Here is a 20,757-nt window from a genome sequence, read left to right as displayed (position 1 = left end):
GACCCACCAAGCCTCATCTCAGCCCAGGATTTTCAAAGCATCTCCCCCAAATTCAGGTGGATGCTTTGTGCAGAGCTTGTGCCGCAGGGGACCACTGTGTGTGCGGCAAGGCAGGAGTCCAGCGGCACTTGCAGGGACTAGCAGGGCCCAGGGCATGCCCTGGTGTGGCCCTTCTGCTCTCCTCGTCTTGCTCCGTGATGATGATTTTCCCCCAGCTGAGGGTGAGAAGGTGGCTTGGAGGCAGCTGCTGCTCCAGGGCACGCCAGCAGCAGGAGCTGTGCTGGCTCCCCGGGGACTGAAGTCATTTAGGGAGGGGGGACAGTGGGTGCCCACCATGCTCCCATGCAAGCAGCTGCAACCCCCTGGCTCCCCAAAAAACCTATCAGGCAGATCTCGACCTGAGCCAGTGCCAGGTGTGAGGGAGAGGGAGAAGCCGAGCTCTGCCCCATGGGTGCAAGAGGGCAGGTTCCCATTCGGGGGAGTGAAGATGCAAACCCCCCGCCCCCTCCATTACAACAGCTCCTTCTTGCTCTCAGTAACCTGTTGGTGTCGGGTATTAAATTTCAGCATTAGTTAAATGGTTTGGAAAGCATCCCACCGTTTCTGTATAAACCCACTGTGTAGCATTTGGAAGAGAGACAGAGAAAGCACTCGGAGGCTTGGGCTGATTTTTACGCCTGCGGGAGCCCAATGCCACTCGGCCCGTCACGCTTGACCATCCAGGGCAGGATGGCTTGTGCCTACTCCGTGCGACCAAGGCTCCCTCCAAAGTCCTCGGTTGTCTTATTCAATTGGGTTGAAGGAAGTCAAAGGCGTTGGAGGGGAGCTGGAGGCTCTGCCAGCCCGAGTTGGTCCTTGGCCAACTCTTCTCTTGCAGCTTAATAGTGACTTTTCTGCCCCATTTGTTCCCATTAGGGACTCGGAGTGGCAGGGGTGGAAGATTTCAGGCCTGGGATGGGTGGTATCTTCAGGGACATTGCAGCAGTGGGTTTGGTCACTGGAGTGGACAATCCTCCCACAGAGACCAACAATCCAGCAGGGTCCCTGCTTTGCAGATCCCAGCCTGCTGCATGCATTGAAGGGCAAAACCTCCTTCTTTTTGGAGCCATCCCACAAAACAATTCTCTGGACTTGGGGTGTTTTTAAGTGTGCCTGTTTGTCTGAGGCAGGAAACGTCCGTAGCGTGAGAAATCTGTGATTGTCCTGTGCCAGCAGCCGAGGATGAGGGCCTGAGCTGCAGAGGGACATGGAGCAGCTGTGACTCCAAGGTCAACTAAAGGCTTGGTCTGCTCTCCCGGTGTCTGTTTTATGGCCTGCTTTATGTTAGATGGACACTTTGGATTTTAACTAAAGTAGTGAAATAGAATAGTTAAATAGGGTTTTATTCTGTGGCCGTGCAAGTGTTTCTGAGGAGGAACAACAGGGAAACAGGGGATGTTTTTTTTTGCCTGGGCACAAACAGGAGCAATTAGCCTGTAAGAAATGCGCCGTGTCCATCCTGGGCTGCAGGGACGATGCGCCCTGTCCCAGCCAGCAGTACGCAGCAGGCAGGGCCTTTTCCCTGGCTCAGGGCAGATGCAGATGTTGTTGCTGTGGTCAATGACTGATCACTGCTTCCTCCCAGAGGAACCTTTTCCCTTTCCCTTCCTTTCCCCTGCCTGAGCTGAATGGGTTTTCGTCGGGGTATTGTTGGGATGTCGCTCAAGCAGGCACCGGCCCCGCCTGAAAGGCTTTTCTTTGTCCGCTGTCCTGTTGGGGCTCGGGCCAGGCACAGCCACCCAGGGAGGAGCAGGTGCTGGCAGGGATGTGCAAACAAAAGCAGGGTATTTCAGCAAGATTTACTGATTTGCAGCTCCCTTGGCTGGGACAAGGCTTTACGATTTCTTACAGCTCTCCTTGCCTCGACACCGGTGTGTCCCGCCAGCTCGGGTCGGCGGTGTTTGCTTCCCGGGGCTCATGCAGCGATGTGGTACCTACCAGGCAGCATCCATCAGATTTAAGGAGTTTCAGGAGCCATCAGTCCTCCCCTAGGACACATCAGGAGGATCGCTGTGCCATGGGGCTGCTCTGCCCCAGCGAGGGGGAATATCTGGGGCTGTACGAGCTGCCTGCGAACCAAGAGAACAAAGCTGTGCCATCTGCCACAGCTTCTTTCAAGAGGCTCCTGCGTATCCAGGCTAACAATACGGCGTTTCTTCAAAGGCTGAAATCTTGCTTACACGCTCAGAGAAAGCACTTGCAAAGCTCCACATAATGGTGCCATATGGTAGATCTTGATGTAACAATCCTCTCTATTTTCTGCCAGCAGCTAGACTTCCCACCAGATGGGTAAATGACTAATGTCCTTTATATCTGCTTAACACTCCTTGTCACTCTGAGGTTCGTAATGAAACGCTCTGTGTGTGGTGGTGTGCATCGGCCCCGCGGGACGTGCGCCGGGCGGGGGGTGGAGGCATGGGGGGGATTGAACGGCTTGGTCCGGAGAGGACAGCGGGAGCCCTGGCATGACCCAGGACACCTCGCTGGCTCTCTTCCTGGTGGGGTGGGTCACAGTGGCGTCTCTGTCTCAGCAGTATGAGAGTGATGCTCTGGTGACTCCTCAGACTAGCTGAGTGCTGTGAGGAGCTGCCGGGTCCAGCATGGCTTTGCACACCCCTGAAGCACGAGGTGCTGCCTCTCCCTGGTCTCACATCTCACCCCCAGCCTGCATCCCTGCCGGCAGAGGGGTGGGCTCAGAGGAGATGCTGCCCCAGCCACTTCTCAAGGCTTGTGCTCTCAAATACCAGGACTTTGAGGAAATTCCAGCTACTGGTCCCAATGGGGCTTCTCAGACTCTTCACCTCCGACTTGTCCTTAGCGATGCAGAATAAATTAGAGCAGCCTCCGTCTAGCCCTGCAACCCACCTCTAATGTGCAGCAGCCCATTTTTAGTCTACAAAACCAGAGCAGGTAACCTTCCCCGGGTCCTTCCACCCAGACTGCAGCAGCCAAGCAGATCTGAGAGACCTGGGGAGGTGACACCGGGAGGCTGGTGTCTGGTGGCTGTGCAGTATCCCTAGCCCCACGGGCTCAGGACGGGTACAGACCCTTGCCTGCTGACGTTGCACTGTGTTAGTGACTGCCTTCACTGGGATCTGCTGGAGGGGAGGTATTCACACATGGCCTCCGAAGTGCTGGGCTTCATGCCTTCCCCTCCCACGACGTGGAAGGCTGCTCCATCCCTCCCTGCTGCTTTCTGAAGTAGTGGAAACTCGTGAGGCTGGAGAATAAAAAAAAGGTCTCTGCAGCTTACAAGATTTATCACAGCATTTGTTTTTGCTGTACTTGGGGCAACGAATACATTTTATCAGAGCTGCTCTTTGGATGCTATCTGTTAGGAGATAGCATCCCCCGTCACAGAGATTAATTCTGTGTCATCTTTGAAATGCTTCATGGTGGGCGATCGGTCTGTGTCACGTGACATGGGGTGCTTGGGTAAGACACTCCATGTGTAACTGTCCCGCAGAGCCGTGCCTTCCTGCCCTCTCAGCGTGCCAGGATGATTACTATTTTATATGCTGCTCAAATGGAGAGCGAAGGACAACCCCAAGGTGAGGAGAAGGCGGTGGTGTGGTCTGTGTGAGCACTGTTACGTGTTAATAGCAGTACAGGGTTGGGAACTCATTGCTAGTGATACCCAGTTTTACTTAGGAACTTAAGTATTGTGCTTTTCCTGGTGTCTAAGCCGGTAAGGACAAAGTATGAGGTTTTGGGCCTTGCAAAACAACACGGCTTTTAAGTAACAGCTGAGGGATCAGCTGCAAATCGAAGCTTGGCATTTCATGCTTGCAGGTCAGCTGTTGTTTTTTGCTACCTGGTCTTTGCAGCATTAAGGACTTCAGGATTTTGGGAACCACTGAATGGTGGCCGAAGCCATTTTCCCCTATATCTGCAAAGAAAAGCATGCAGTTGGTACCCAGGAAAAATACGACTGCAATAGCCCTTGTGTCCTGGGCAAAACACCCCTTTCTGCAGAGTCCATCCAGGGCCAGACATGCAGCAAGAGACTCCTGACCCCGTCTCACCACTGTCTCCCAAGACCAAGCTTCCTTGAGCTTTTAAGGAAGAAAACCAAGTGATTCAGTAATGTCTGCTTTTAAATTCACTCTGCAGGGAACCGTGTGGACACTTTTACTGGGCTGCCCACGTTTTGCTCCTTAGGTGCGAACAGCCTGGACCTGCCACGCTCTCGTCCCAGCCCACCGCTCACAGCACTTGTTTTTGTCACCTCGTGGCGTTACACCCTCACAGATAATCTCTTAAACGTATGGTTTTATGGGTAAGCATCTGATATAGAAGCCACACACCTACTCGGCAAGAAAATAAGGATTTTCTGCCTACATGCGTTCCATGGACTTGAATGAAGTAATCCACTGAGGAACGCTGTATTTCAGCTGAAGCATTCACGTAATTGCAGTGTCTATTACAGCTACAAACTAGTGTGGGGGCTTGCCCAAAACCCCTGCTGTTCCCGGCCCATAATTTTACAAAGGAGCCATGTTGTTGCACAATGTGAACCCCAGCTGAAGGCAGAGAGCACACAAGAGACCCCTTTGTTTCCAGGAGAAGTACAGCTGAAGTGGAAAAATTATATGGTCTACCTGCTAAATGCTTTCCACTTTGCACTTTGTAAAAGAGGAGGCCACATCCCTGGGAGATGCCTGCGCAGCTCATTTGGTAACGCGTCGGTGACCTGAACTGGGGCATTTAGGTTTTTGGCTTGCACCGGCTCCAAGCATTTCTGGCACAGGTCACCACGGAGACTACTGGCCTCATTGGATGTGGCATCTGCTCCAGCAGTGGTCTTCTCCTTCCTTATTGCTCGGTGTTTGGGTGGTGTTGCTGGAGTTATGGGCAGGATTGAGCAGCACAAGGGTTGTGCTTCATCACCAGCCTCAGCAGGAAGTGTTCCTATTGGGAATAGCCTGTGCCTGCCTTGTATCCATTGGCAGATGCAAATGAAAGCTGTTCATACTGCTGTAGTATCTGTCGCTGGCAGAGTCTGGGTGTTCCTCAGTGTGTGAGTATGATCGAGGTCGGCTTTTGGCAGCTGAGGCTTTCTGCAGCCCGGCAGGCAGGATCCTACCGAGCGCCTGGCAGTCCTAATTCCCATCAACTCCAGTGTTCAAATCAATACTGTTATTTATGGGGCTCAGCTTCCCTTCCCCAACAACACCTAAAATCTATAAGGCCATCTGATGCCTGCTTGTGCTAGGCATCTTGCTGAATGTCAAACCTCGGTCAGAAATTGCCTCCTCACAGGGTGAGTGTCTGCTTTGCGCCTGCTTGAGTTCTTAAAAATGACCTTAGGATGCCAGGTGTGACCAAAGCCATGGTTGTGGGGAAATGAGGAGCGCTTGTCCCACCCAAGCCACAGGTATGCAAGGAGTCCGCTTCCATCTTACGTTGCCATCAGCATCAGGATGTAGCTGGCTCCTGCTCCCCTCAGCCACATCCTTAGGGTCCCATGCACAGAGCAACAAATCTTGCGAAGCTTTCAGGATGGAGTTGGTGTGGGCCTTTGCAGCCACTAATTCCCATCTAGCCCCTTTTCAATGCCCTTCCTAGGGCCTTAGCTGGGGAAACCTTGGAGCAGTTTAGCCCCAGACCAACCATGCACAGCTTTCCTAAGCGAGCACCCACATTGGGCAGGGGACACCTGAAGCCACACTTAACCCATTGGTTTGACTTCCAGCTTCAGTAGCTCACAGGGATACCAGCAGCAAAGGTGGCGTCTAAAAACTGGTTGAAAAGGGAGCTGCTTCTTTGGGTCCCTAAAAGGTGGGAAATCCACATCTGAAAACTTCTTATTTATTTGCCAGCTCTGTGCTTTCTTTTGGTACAAGGTGCACCCACCAAAGGGCAGTCATGCCCCACTGTGGTTGACTTGAGTTTAATCCATTTTAGCGATCACAGTAGTAAATAACAGGCCGATACATCTTATTTTTTTGGTTTATTTTCAGGGTTTATGTACACTTGTGTGGAAAAAGCACGCTGGTGATCCACCTGCAAGGCTTCTACATCTGAGAGTGCTCTTCAGGGTAAAACCGCATAGATCAATAACTGCGGCCGTACAAGTACCCTGTGTTAATTAAAATGGGAGAAAGGTTTTCCAGATGATGTCGGTGAAAAGGTTACAGAAGGCCGAGCTCAATAAATAAAAAAAAAGTACATACATGCTGTTATAGATAGATATTACAACAGAAAAGACTGAGAAACCTAAGTAGACACTTCTCTGTTAAAAGACATTAGTATTGGAATATGAACACCTTTAAAACCTTTAGCCTATTAAAATAATTAATTAAATGAAATAACATTAAAGCAGTACGTGCTGTCTGCCTCAGGTGTTTGATCTGATGGGAACATGAACCAGCTGCAGCTAGAGTTTATTGAGGAGCTAGATCACCTATTGATGGCCATAATCTTTCCTTGCAGAAGAAGAAAGGAATAAGTATTTTATTTACATCTGTCCAATAACTGAAAGCTGCAGAGCAGGGTGGATTGGGGTCTTTCCAGTTCCAGTCTGGGACTAAAAATTCAATGTGGGAAGAGGTTGACTAGGTGTAAGCACTTCAAAGTGCTTATGCATTATTCCTTCTTGCTGCTAGCCATTCCCTTGCTGTAGGCAGTTTCCTTTATTCAAAAAATTCATTACATGATAAAGGCAAAATTAATAAGAATCTTCTATCTGTTAGGCTTATTCATTAAGAAATATGAATAGTTGATTTTTGTTCATGTTCTGTAATTCCAGCTACAGGTCGTCAGGGATAGATTAAAAATATATGGTGATTATATTGGCTGGGGTTGGTTTGTCTGGGGGGTTGTTTTCAAGTTCTCAGGGTACTATGGCTGAAAACGCGTGCTAGGGAGGAGGTATTTTTATTACTATTACTAAAAATAAAAGACTTCATTCACTTCATTTCCTATTTAAAAAAACAATAAGATAAATCTGCGTAGGTCGAGAATTGTAATCGCCTAAATAAATGTTGCAGATAGAGGAGCTCCTCCTGCGGTGCGGGATGCGTTTCAAGGGGGTGGTTGTCTGCACTGGAACAGCCGCAGATTAACCAGTCTGTTTCTTTGGGAAGACAGCTTAAAAAGAAAATAACGAGCTATGTCAGACGCTGGTGCAGGTGGCTGGCAGTGGCAGGCAGGCAGCTGCCCAGCTGGCCGTGCGGGCAGCGCCTGTGCACAGCGGAAGGAGATGAGATGAGGTACGGGGGCAAAAATGCTGATTGCCGTTTCCCTTGCCACTGCAGCGTTCTGGGCTAAATCAAATGGATGAACGTGGAGAAGAATGCCTGGAAGAGAGTGAAAAAGCAATATGACCCCTGAGAAAGGAAGCTGATGCAGACTTCTGCAGGCCATTTTTATTTTTTTTAATTCCCATGTTGTACCAGTTAATGCCAAATGTTGCCAGAAAGTTCCCGCTTGTTTCTTTCTATTTTTTTTTTCTTTTCTGAGCAATGTTGGATCTTTCATGCTTTACTTGAGGATGCAGGAGATCTTGCCTTTATGTGCTGCAGTCTCACTGGTGTCCTTACAGAAGTTTCTAAACTCTGTGCATCCATCCATGAGAAGTAAATTCACTTGCTCTTTATTGTGTTGGTCACTTACTGACCCAGTGATGTCTTTCTGAGTGTGTGTGTATATATATACGTACCTATATGTGTGTATATATATGTACATATATGTGTTTATATATAAACCTAGAATCCAGCCAGCAAATTTTAATTAATTTTTATTTCAATTATGGTAATGGATGATCTCCTTGTTTTCCCCCCGTCTTCCCCACATGTTACGGTTACACAGTTTATCACCCAGAAAGGTGCATTAGACTTAAAAGTTTTTCATCTTTTTTCCTACAACCTCTGAAGATATTTTGGGGTGCAGACTCCTGTATAGGGAATTACAGAATCACAGAATCACAGAATGGTTAAGGGTTGGAAAGGACCTCTGGAGATCATCTAGTCCAACCCCCTGCCAAAGCAGATGCCCCTAGAGCATGTTGCACAGGGTCATGTCCAGGTGGGTTTTGAATATCTCCAGAGAAGGAGACTCCCCACCCTCCCTGGGCAGCCTGTTCCAGTGCTCTGTCCCCCTCAAAGTAAAGAAGTTCCTCCTCATATTCAGATGGAACTTCCCATGTTTCAGCTTGTGCCCATTGCCCCTTGTCCTGTCACTGGGCACCACTGAGAAGAGTCTGACCCCCTCCTCTTGACACCCACCCCTAAGGTATTTGTAAGTGTTTATAAGATCCCCTTTCAGTCTTCTCTTACTTAATTGCCCCTTACTTAATCTCTACTCCCCAGTTACTTCATGCAGGATGCTTGGTGGCCCATGGGACCTGTGGGCTTTAGGGGAAGAACCCATGATGGTCCTGCTGGGGTGTTGTGGCCATGGGTGGGCAATGCTCAAGCTCGCCCAGCTCCGAGAGCCCATCCTGGAGGCTGTTTCTGAAGTCAAGAGATTTGCAGCATCCTGCTGGCTTCCTGCTGCTGCCCCCATTAAAGCCTGTGACTCACAGCCCATGAAAGATGCTCATTAAAATGTCCACCGTGGCATAGGTGAAGTGGCAGGGACAGGAGCTTGCACCGAGGACTGCTCTGTGAGTCTGGGGCTGCACTTGATGACCTTTCTGCTGGGAGGGTCAAACATTTCTTCCAGAGGCAGTGCCTCGCTTTTCTGCTTGATCTGGCTTTGCCTTCGGGAGATGGTTGGAGACTATGGTGGCTACAAACCAGAGAGGTGGTGGAGTCTCCCTCCCTGGAGATATTCAAAAGCCATCTGGACGTGGTCCTGGGCCATGGCTCTAGGTGGCCCTGCTTGATCAGGGGGTGGACCAGAGGACCGCCAGTGGCCTGGGCTCCTCATATCACCGGATTGCCAGCTCGAGGAGGTACGGACCATGGGAACATCCCCCCTGAGTGCTGCTGTGTGCCCTCCAAGGGAAAGGTATAGAGATCACTTGATGAAAACTTCTTTGGCCGTCAGCGTGCTGAGCTGATCCATGTGTTTCTAAGGTAGCTTTAGGAGAATGGTGTGGCATCACCTTCACTGGAGCTCGTGCTGTGCTCAGAGAGAGGGGGAGGTTTGCTTTGCTTGAGCAGAGAGCCGTCAGCAAAGCAAGCTGCACGGAAGTATTTTACTTCCTAGAAATAGCAAATACACGCTGAGAATCAAATCTCCCTTATGAGGTTGGGTTTTTTTTAAACATATTCAAATGAAGATTTAATGTGGAAATGTGTTTCCTGATCTAAAGGTGGATAGTTTAACTGTACGGGATAAATAAATACACTCTGGGCAGAGACTTCCTTTTGGTAGCAAAATGAGGCTGTTATTTTATGTGCTTTTGACCCGATTCCAAAAAAATATTTAAAATAGCGAAGTTGGCAGATCCTGCCATGGGAGGCAGCCAGGTGGAAGGGGCAGAGCTGTGAAAGGTGAGGCTGAAGTGAGGGGTGAGGGCTGTGGGGGTGATGGACACCGACCCACCGGTTATCTTCTCACTCTTCAACAGCTGCCAACATCGCACGCTGTAGCGGGAGCGCGTGGCTGGCAAATGGCCTATAAAATTAATTGCCAGTTAGAATTACCTAATTATCGAGCTCATGATTATTAATTGAAGGCGCATATGGGTTTGAGGTTGTGCACCGCTTCTCTGCCGCACTACAACGCTGCTGTGCAGTTGCTAAAGGCTTTGTCAGAGCGGCGTTTGTACAGTGGTCTGTGAGCCCCCAGCAGATGGCTGATGTTCCTGTCCTCTCTTGGTCTTTTGGAGTTTGAAGAGCAGTTTCTGAGCAGCCTGCTTGGGGCCAAGGAGTACTGAGGCAGCCATCAGTGAGCATAAGCGAAGGGCTCGAGGTGGATGCAGGAATCCCCATGCACATAAAACCAGTAAAGACCTGACTCTTCACGGGTAAGTTGCTGTTACGGCTAGGAATAACCGTCGTTAGTCACTGTTTGATTATAAGGATTTTTGTTATTCACTGGGTGCCGTGTGGTATTTATTTAAACACCTCTCCCAAGTATCCTGCAAGATATCAGTAGGTGGGTGTTGCTGAGTGACACAGGGCTGTGATGACTGAACGTGTTAGAGCTGGGGCACAATGAAGTGTGCTGTGTGGGGCTCAGAAGTGTTTCTGCAGCTTTTTTGGATGTGTTTACACGTTGTCGTGTGCCAGCACCTAATATGATCTGCTTTATCCCTTCTTTCTTCCGTTTAAGCTTCAGCTGAGTTTTAGATTTTTTTCTTGGTTAATAAATCTTTGTGTTTGCACAAGTTGTATTTTAAGGTATGGGTATTTTGAAAGTTTTAATAAATATTTTTCTGAGGACCTAAGTACAGATGTGTGTGGCTAGTGCTTTCATGCCTGAATCCCAGATTCACGTGACATGAAAACGGGGTCACAGAGGAAGCACTGTCCTGCGCTAACTCAAATCCTCACCACGGAGGTAAATATTCATCAGGAGACCCTCATCCTCTCCCACACTCCCAGATGTACTTCTCCAATGATGAACTGAATTTCAGCTGGGTCCCTGTGCAAGTCGTCATCCTTTAGACATGCAGAATTGGGGCTGAAGCAGATCTTGGGTGTCTGACTGGCTTGTAGCCTGAGGAGACACAACGGAGAAGGACATTGAGTGAAATTCCAGTTTCGAGGCGTGGAAGAGTGACAAGACTTGCCCAAGGCTGGGGAGGAGATCGGTTGCTGGATATGAATCCCTGACCTCCCAAATTTTAAGAACATGGGGAGGTTTGAAAGCGGCGCTCGTTGGAGGAGTCCCTAAGCCAGGTTCTCCTCTCTGGGTGCAGAAGGAGGAGAGGTGTCTCAGATTGGACTCAGACTTTCTCAGTCCTCTTTTTTTTCCAAGTCTCTGTCACGGCAGCATGTTTATTTCTGTTGTAAGGGTGTCCTGTAAGTCTGCTTCCAGAGCTCCACCAATGTCAGCTCTGTGCAGCACAGTGGTTTGAAGAGTCAGTCAATATGGGGGGGAAAAAGTCAAGGAAGAGGCAAAGCTTCTTCATGCGTGTATAATGGAAAAAGCTCCATAACACCTTTCCTTTTGAGGAGTAATTTCATCAAAAAAGTGAAATCATTGCCTGAAGTGAATGTGTAAGCCTTTCCAAGATGTTCAGGACTGCCAGCAGCCCTCCGTTGCTGCGTGTTGTGCTGGAGGGCCCTTGGGTTTGGGTTACAAGATAGCTGAAGGCTCCCTTCCTAGGCTACGGGGTGCAATATGAGCTTTAATTAGATCAACTGAATTTCTTAGTGGCCTCTGGGCTTGCTGATGCAGGGACCCATCTTTCCCCGTAGGCATCTTGCTCAGCCTTCACCAAATGGGGCTTTTACCTTTGATTGGGGTACCAGGGGCTACCAGCTTTATTTGATAAGCATTATTATTCAGGCAGGGAAACTTTAATGGGTCTCCATGTGGTTTTTTTTTTTTTTTCTTTTTTTAGTTGCTGGAATTGTGTAATTTTTAATGGGGGTCCTTTTAATTAAATCCACTGGCTGGGTGGGATGAGTTGGCTAGAGGCCACGGCAGGGCTCTCCTGTGACCTTCTGCAGCATCTCCAGTGCTCCCACTGCTGCACCAACACCCCTCCAGCGCAAGGATTGTCATAAGCAGTGGTGATTTTAAGAGACATCCATGGTTGTAAGATCAATGTTGGCTTTAGCAACGAGCCTCCCAGCCCTGCCTGAATGTTTTATTTAGTTCACTGATAAAAGCTTTGACCTACATCTAGCACCAGGAAGCGACGAGGCTTTGATAATACTCGGGCATCCTGGTGGAGGGCACGCTGCTAACCAAGCCTCAAAGTCAAAAATGGATATGTCCTTTAAAATAACATCAGATAAACCAATAAAGGTTTCAGTCAGTAAACAGCTTTATCTCTGCCAGGCAATACGTAGTCCAGTTTTGATGGAGAGGATGTACCTCTTTATGAACTGTAGATATTAGGAAAAGAACTTTTTTATTTTTAGTTATAGGAAAATAAGCGAAAAGCCAGAAAAGAAACCCCCAGTTTTTGATGATATGAGGGTGTCAGTGATGGAAATGGGCTGCACCACTCGGGGTGCTCAGTGAAGCAGTTATCTGTGGTTGTAAAAAAGAAAGGTCCTATTTGAGCTGTTCTTCGCTGTACGTGTCTTAGATGTGGTCTGTCATCTGGAGCCCGCAGTCCTCTGTGTGAGGCTGTCTTGTGGGCGGCTGTCATGGCTTCATGGCTGTCCTTTCTAAACCGCTTGCTGCCTTTAAAAGCAATGAAGGCGATGTCTGGGAGGAATGAGGCAGGGAGGGTCGCAGCCCCATCCTCCCAGCAGCCAGCTGTAGCCCAGGAGTCAGCGGGAGGTCAGCAACAGCGGGATGAGAATTAGCGTCATTGCCCTGACAAATCGATTGTCACGGGGCGATGCTGCAGGGCCACCGCTGCTCTGTGGTGTGGCCCCACATTGATTTACGCTGCTTATCTGGGGGGTTGTGTCCGTGCCATCACCCATTTGTGTACTCATGTTGCATGTTTTGTGGTTTTTTTTTTCCCTTTCCAGGATGAACTTGACCTCACGGACAAGCACAGAGAGGCCATGTTCGCGCTGCCGGCGGAGAAGAAGTGGCAGATCTACTGCAGCAAGAAGAAAGTAAGAGACCTCTCCATGCTGTGGTCGGGGGCTGAGCCCCTTCCCTCTTGTGCAGCATGGGGAGGAGATGTGGGGAGGGACACAGCTCTCTTGGGATGCTGAGTGGTATTTGGGGTGTTACAGAAATGCATCAGTTCTCTGGGGAAGCAAGGACGACCAGCGAGGTCTTCAGTCTCCAAAATGTATAGCTCTTCCTCCCGAGCCCATTCAGGTTGGAGGAGGTGTCCCTGTGCCCTGCACAGCTGTCCTCCACCCCATGCTCGGCTGTGCCAGCACAAGAGGGGCCACGTGAAGCTCCATGGCCACTGAGGCTGGCATTGTGGCGGTGGGGGGCTGCTCTGGTCCCCATCTCTTGTGGCCCTGCTCTTCTCTGCTGCTGTCTGGGGGCCTGATTACAGCCTGCCCGAAAGCCTCCCCCTCCCCTGGCTTTCCAGTTTACTGCCATGTGCTTTAGTCCGGTGGTGCAGAGGTTGCTTTTAGGGTGAAACTGTGTCACCCCTGGCATGATGAAGGGCTTTAGGTTCACAGGTGTAACTGGGATACCACTGATAAGAGACGAGAATTGATGTGAGTTGCTGATCTGTCTGCTGAGCTCCCAGCGTGACGTGTCCTCTCGGTGACACTGCCCGAGTGACCGTGTTTCTCAAGCTGAAAACACGCATGGACGTTCTCCCAATGCCGAGATCGCTGACGTTTGCTTCTGCTCTTGGGGTTATGCAGCCTGAGCGGCGTTGGGTACTGTGGGCTGGCAGCCTGCAAAGTGGCCAAAACCACTCTTGTTTTCCCCAGTGTACTGAAGATTTTTGCACCTGTATGTTGTCACAGGAGTTACACCCAGCTATCTGTGCTGAGACTGATTTTCTCTCCCAGCCTTGGCCAAAGCAGAGATCCTGCAGGATATACCGCTGTGGGGAGAAATGGGGCAAAAGTCCTCAATCTTGCAAGCAGGTGGAAGGACGCCAAAGCCTGCGAGCGAAATGCCCCCAGCTGGGGACATGGACCTGTTGGAACAAGTCCAGAGGAGGCCATAAAAATGATCCGAGGGCTGAAGCACCTCTCTTATGAAGACAGGCTGAGAGAGTTGGGGTTGTTCAGCCTGGAGAAGAGAAGGCTCCAGGGACACCTTATAGCAGCCTTCCAGTGCCTGAAGAGGGCTTGTAAGAAAGATGGGGACAAAATTTTTAGTAGGGCCTGTAGTGATAGGACAAGGGGTAATGGTTTTAAACTAAAAGAGGAGAGATTCAGACTAGATACAAGGAAGAAATTTTTTACGCTGGGGGTGGTGAGACACTGGCACAGGTTGCCCAGAGAGGGGGTAGATGCCCCATCCCTAGAATCATTCAAGGCAAGGTTGGACGGGGCTCTGAGCGACCTGATGTAGTTGAAGATGTCCCTGTCATTGCAGGAGGGGTTGGACTAGATGACCTTTAAAGGTCCCTTCCAACCCAAACCATTCTGTGATTCTATGATTCAGTTCCCAAATTTGCTGCTGCATCCCCTAACCCAGCTGCAGGAGCTGGCTCGGCAGTGCTGGCAGTTGCCTGGCCCCACTCAAAGGACGCTCACTGCCATTAATGCCTCTTTTCTCTTTCTGCAGCAATGGCACCAGATTTTCCAGCCGTGTTTTAGGCCAAGAGCAGGCTTACCTTGCTCATGTAGGATTAAGTTTTAAGCCTCTCATAAATACCCCTGAAATCCCTGTATTATGGTTAGACAGAGGCCTGCAATGCCCGAGATTTAAACTGGAGGGGAGAAGAGATGTTAACAAATTACAGGCACTGGTCTGAATCAACAAGAAAGTGGGGAGGGGACGCTCGCTCGTCACTGCCTGTCCGATAAGCGGAGCTGTGCTCCACCGCGTCTGGATAAGGGGGGACAACAGAGACTTAAATCAAGCAAAGCCGTGTAATTATTATTGTGAGTGGAGATTATGTGCTATCTAATCTCCCGAGGAAGGGTTTAGATGGGGCTGATGGTGCCTCTTTCCTATCCCAGCACCTCCTTGTGCTCAGGTTTTTTTTTTTAAAAAACCGTGCTGAGAAGCTCCCTGCTCCCGGGGCGTGTTGAAGGAAGGAGCCACAGAAGCGCCCCATGGCATCCTCAGAAGTCCTGGGAGCAGGCACCCATCCGAGGCTGGATCCTGGCTGCTGTTCTGCTCTGGTCCTTGTTCCTCTGGCTGCTCTCAGACGCTCCTTCCCTGCTCGTGATGCCATCTTGGTGAGCTGCAGAGTGTATGTGCCACTGCTTGCTCTGAAGGAGATGTGTTGGTGGAGATGAATGCTTTTCTCCTGGTTTTTAGTTAAAAATGAGGGAGACCATATCAGTGGAGGCTTCAGCACTGGAGGAAACCAGGAATCTCATGGGCTGGAGGGCGTGTCTCTATGGATAGCAGGCTCTAGGCAGTCCTGCTCCTATGTGATGGCGACCAGTAGGCAGCAGAAACATTGGTGGCTATCCCAGCAGCTCGTGGTAAATCTTACTCATGTGCCTATGTTTTTACGAGGACAAATCACCTACATGGCAGCCTGGCATCGAGGAGAGGGACTGGGCTTCTCCAGCTGAGAGCAATGGCCGGGTTTTGGCTGGGGCAGTGGAGCTGGAGGCAGGGCAGGGGTCCTACCTCTCTGCCTTGGCTGCAGTCTGAGTGGTGGGGATTTGGGAAGTCCAAGATGTGCCCAAACCCTTTGGCCTGCTTGTGTTTAATGGCAAGTTGTTGCTTGAGATGCTGGTAACTCCTCATTTCACCTGGTGGGTCCCAGGGGGCTGGCAAAAGTGGACATCAGTCGCAGGCAGCTGCCTGACTTAACCAAGGATCCAAAATAGTCCCCTGGGCAGTTTTTGCTTATTCCTCTGCTGCCAGTTTTGGTTCCTGTTGGAAACAGACTGTTATGAGTTAGGTGACTTTGACTCCAAAATGTCCAGTTTGGGGCATTCCTGATTTTTAGCATTTTCCCTGTTTTTCTGCTGCTTGCAGCGCTCCCCACCGCAATCACGGAGACCAGTTACAGCGAGCTCCACCTCAAAAGAGCAGCATGAGGCAGGACAGAAACGCTACCCAGCCTTCTCCTGGGGTTTTTCCTCAAAAATCAGCTTTGCTGGGCTCCAAAATACCTTGCGCTGTGGCCGTAGCCCACACAGCCAGGGCACTCCTCTGCCTCCATCGATGCAGCACAGAAAGCAACCTGAATATCTGTCCTTTCAGCGTGTTCCCTGCTGCTATGTGCCGTGCCTGGTGCTTCTGCTTTGCCGGCAGTGTCATCCACTGTACTCGGCTCTCCAGAGTGCATTCCAGTTGTTGCACTTTTTATATATTCCCATGATGGGCAAGATTTGGTAAAAGGTGACCAAAATGAGACATCTTCTTGTGCTGGGTTGTCCTGGAAAGGGACCTGGCAGCACCTGGCCTTGGCAGTGCTCGTAAAGAAGAAATAAGGGAAAACCAGCTATTCCCCAGGCGTATTTCCTTCCCTGTAATATTTCCCCCTGGCCTGCAGCCCCGTATCCTGGTTTCTCTGCCCTGCAAGCAGCTGTTTTTATCCCAGCCCACAGTACCGGCTTGGCAGGGCAGAGGTTTTGTCCTCCCTGATTCTCCATCTATGGAGACACAGGGTCTGATCCCAGCCCTGACCCTGCTCAGAGCCGGGTGTTGCTCTAGATGGACTCCTCATGGTCCCATCCCACCTGCATCACTCTGTGATGCTTGGGGTGGGGGGCAAAGAGAGAAAAAGCATCTCATGATGGGGGCTGGCGAGTCTGTTGGCAGCAACCGGAGCAGGAACTGAAGTCTGCATTAAATCCGGCAGCTGTTCAGTGCTCGGGTCGGGAGAGAGATTTAAAGATTGTTGGCGAGACCTTCTTTGAAGTCGTCGGCCCCCTCAATGGCTGTAATAAAGCAGGGAAATGCAAAGGTGGAGATGCATTAACAGCAGAGTGAAATCTGCTTTCAGAAGTGGTATTTCTGGATGATGACTTGTTTCATACTTCATCCCGAAATATTTCACTCCCCGCTGGCCCCGCGCTCCAGGAGAGGATATTGCTTGGAAGCACGGGGAGGAAGCAGGAGGGTTTCCAGCTTTACCGTTTCTTTGGCTGCAGGTTTACTTCAGTGGAAGAGGGTGACTCAGGATGGGCTTTCTCAGGAGGTGACACTCCAAACGGAGTTAATTATTAACACTGCACGCTTAGTCTGCAGCACCTCTTAATTGCAGGAGGTTTGGCTCCTGCCAGCCCACGTACATAACGTCAAGCTATTAAAGCAGCTCACTGGGTGATTTTTGTGAGCCTCAAAATATGGGTGGATACGGGGGTGTTGGGGCAGAAGCACAGCATAAATAACCAGGTGGAAGGTGGAAGGGATCGGTAGCAAAAACCAGCTTATGCAAATGCAGGGTCGGCTCTGCCCCCCTCCCTTTCGATGGGTCTGAGCGTCTGTAAAGCCGGGGTAGGGGAAAAATGACCTGCAGGGCTGCCAAGTGATGCTGCACTCTTTAAGCTTGTGTTGACAACCGTTGGCATCGCTAACACTGCGTGCGTAGCTCTCAGCAGCGTTCAGCTTTCCCTTGCAAGCAAAACTTACATCTAAAATTTCCTCAGACATCAGATATAAAACCAGGATCGCTTCGCGTTAAGAAAAAGCAGCGGTGGTGCTTTTGCAGAGGAGAATGGGGAAAAATGTGGTAAATAAAAGAGCGATGACCCTCCAATAACACAATATTTCCCAGCCAGACAGCCTCTTCCCCCTCTAACTGCGCCTTCCACCCACTGCCTCCAGAGAGCTTCTCTTTCCAGCTCGCTCTTCCACTTGTCCTGCTCAGTCCTGCACCTGGTTCACGGGGCTTGTGTTGCTATTTCTTTCATGTAAAGAACATCAATTTTTTTTTTTTTTGCTGCAGTAGCAGAACTAAGGGCAAAAGCTGACAAAGATGGCATGCAAGGGGAGGAGGAAAAAAGAGCTCAGCATTTTGCTGTGCTCCTGGGTCACGTGGGATGGACAAGAAGCGTTTCATGGCCCCTGAGCATCCAGATATACCTGCGGTTATTGCAGCAGCAGGTTGAAATATCATCTTGGGTGTCGTTTTCTCAGGCTGACTGAGAAATGGGCTGTTTGCATGGCTGGGGGTATTTTTCAATAGGAAATGTTTATAGTTTTTATCTTTAAAGGCAATTCCCTTTTTCGTTCCAATCACAACACACTTTTGTTTTAAGCAAGGTTTTCGTCCATCTCCGGCCAAAAAAAAATGCATCTGTTAGCAATCTTTTTGGATTTTAAAGCAAAGCTTTTCAAACAATGAACCAGCTGACTACCAAAGGCATCTGGTCGTGCTATATTTGCTTATGGGGAGCGTAATTTTTAAACCCTGGGAAAAGCGTACGAGGGCCCGTGTGTATTTGTAGAGGAGAGGGTATAGGAAACGTTAGCATACGGAAAACCAGAGTGGTCTGAGGTGGGACGGTTCAGACCCCGCAATCCCAGCTCAGGGAAAATCTGATGAGATTACAGCCCTTTGCAGCATCGCTCCATGGAGAAACAGCTTTGGTTGCATCATTTAGGTTTTGTTGCGGGGATACTTGGGGGAGTCGAGCGGCTGGAGGGACGAGGAAGACCTGGAGGGCTACGGTGGGCAAAAACCTCCACCAGTGCATGCCTGGCAAAGGCTCGGCCGCGTTGGCGGAGCTGGGCTGGATTTAAACCTCCCATGCAGGCTTCAGAGCCATCGGCTTTAAAACCCATCCATGCCACTGTCTGCTTCTTTTTTGACCTTGCAAACAGCATCCAGGTGGATCACCCGCAGCCAGCGGGGGGGTGGGGGGTTGCCAGCTGCTGGCAGCTTCCCCTGCTCCTCCATTACAGAGCAGCAAAGAGGGGTGGGGAGCACTGCAAAAAAAAAAACGCAATTAGGAGGATGCTTAAAAAAGGGGGTTGCTTCTGTTTTTTGCACCAGGTGCCAGCTGAAGATGGTTTGTTGTTTTTTTAAACCCCTTGCTGTGACTTTCCTGATTTGAAGTTCTCCTGGGGCAGGCCTGCCTTGCAGGTAGTGCCAACAGGGAGGTGAACCATCAAAGTCACAAGCATTGTTGCTGAAGGGCTCTCCAGGGTTTGCTTGGAGCTGGCTGCTGCAACCCAGCCCTTTCCTTCTGGCTTGATTTCACCTTGAAGGATCTAACCTGGTGTGTTGGACATCAGGTAGGTGGGGAACCTGGCCAGCCACCCTCCGGGGCTCAGTTATTCCAGAGCAGCTCCAGATCCATCACCATCACCATGGGCTGCGAGTGTGGGAAGGAGGCTGCTGGATCAGATGGAGACATTGCCTGGAGGCTGGGCATCTAAAAGCTGTTGCCAGAAGCTTGATTTGGAAGCAAAGCAGCCGTAACAAGGCACTGAGGAGCTTCACAGGTGCCTTTCTCCCCACAGCCATGGGGACATGCTGCGAGCAGGAGGGTGCATTGCTCCTGGCAGCTGTGTTCCTGCAGGTCAGAGGGGCAGGAGCTCATGGGGATGCACCTTCCAGGTGTAAATAACGGTGCCCAAATGGAGCCAAAACCAGCCTGCAAACTGCTTTCCTGCCACCGCTGGCTGAGCCACCACCTCCTCTGTGCTGCTGCCCAGTGTCCCAAGGATGGTCACTGGGAAGAGTAAGGGCAGTCTGGCTGTGGGAGCTGCCAGCACCCCGAGGGAGAGGCACACAGACTGTGGAAGTGTCAAGCTTGTCACCAAGACGTGGCAGGGCTGGGAAGCGTGACATCTCCCCAGGAAGAGCAGAGGGGTGGCTGGAGCTGGCAGATCAGTGACCTTCGCTTGCAAAAGCTCCCACTAATGAGGCATCTTGACTGGGCACTGCTTTTCCTGCGGCGCCCGGCACTGATGGAGGGGATGGAGCTTGTTCCTCGGGTTCACACCATGACACACCCCCGTCACTGCCACCACGGTGTGAAATAGCCGAGTGGCAGCATCCGTCAGCCCCACGCGCAGAGCCTGGGAGCAAAGGGATGGCAGAGGCGAGGAGAGAGTGCAGCGGTGCTGGGGCTGCAGCTGATGTGATTTGTATTTCTGCCAGGTCCCTGGAAGGAAGAAGTGGGTGTCAGGGGGAGCGGGTGGGAAACAAAGCGGGGGACGAGGCAAAGATTGCCCTTGGCTGCACGATTTTGGTGCTTTCCAATTTTTGCGGCAGAGCACGTGTGTCCGTCGGGGCCGTTTCCCAGAGGACGGCGAGGGAAGTTGATGCAAATGTTGCAGATGAGAAGGCGTACCTGTCCGTGCACGGTGTAGTAACAGCCATCAGCCTGCCTCTGTCAGAGCAGCTCGTAGGAAGCCACAGCACAGCACCAGGCTGCCAGCAGGGTTCAGATCAGCCCTCACTTCTGTGCTTCTAGACAAGAGTGAACACAGCAAAGACCTAAACACAGCCCAGAGAAGAAGAAATCGTGTCCCGGGGTACCAGCCGGGCAGGATGCAATGGAGCAAAACTACAAAACTGACATCCCCAAAACCCACCCTGGGTGCTGGGAAACCATTTCACAAATTCACCCTTTCAACCCGTGGTGCCCACAGAGGTTCCTCCCCTCTCCAGCCTCTGAGAAAAACCTTGCGAGTTGCTTCCCTCCGGGCTCATCACTTTGTCGGCACGTTTCTTTACCATGACCGAATGCACCAAAGGACACTTACCAGTGGGCTGTAGACCATTAGCCGCGGTAATTACCACTGAGCAACGTCCTGCAGCGAGCCGAGGGAAGCCCCTGCCCTGATCTTTGCCTGCCTTATTGTGCAGTCCCCCTTTGCCTGGCAAGCAGCTTCCTGATGAGCCTTCCCAGCTGCTCATCTGGATTAATGAGGTTCTGCTGCACTTAATTGAGAGCTCTCTCTAAATTGGGGGTTTCAGGGAGGAAATGCAAGAGCCCGAGGGAGCCAAGCAAAGGGAAATATTTATAATGCAGCATGTTAATTATAAATGAGCAGTTTAGCCAATTTTGTTGTTCAGCCTCCCCTCTGCCCTCCCCCCAGAGACCTTTATTTTTTTGCTCCACTGCTTCCTTTCAGCTTTAAACGAGCAGCAGGTTTGGATCCCTGCCTGCCTCG

At 50.6% G+C, this 20,757-nt stretch overlaps 1 protein-coding gene across 1 annotated transcript in view; it reads left to right on the top strand.

The window, feature by feature from the left end:
- The window catches only part of DAAM1 (dishevelled associated activator of morphogenesis 1), a 100,770-nt gene that overhangs the window by 41,297 nt on the left and 38,716 nt on the right, over window positions 1-20,757 (top strand). The window contains exon 4 of the mRNA XM_068398852.1: window positions 12,594-12,683. Within this exon, the coding sequence (XP_068254953.1) occupies window positions 12,594-12,683 (90 nt within the window). The remainder of the gene's footprint in view (window positions 1-12,593; window positions 12,684-20,757) is intronic.

Source organism: Nyctibius grandis, chromosome 4, assembly GCF_013368605.1.
Source record: "Nyctibius grandis isolate bNycGra1 chromosome 4, bNycGra1.pri, whole genome shotgun sequence".
Classification (NCBI taxonomy): Eukaryota; Metazoa; Chordata; class Aves; order Nyctibiiformes; family Nyctibiidae; genus Nyctibius; species Nyctibius grandis.
This window is presented reverse-complemented; position numbering and strand designations above follow the sequence as displayed.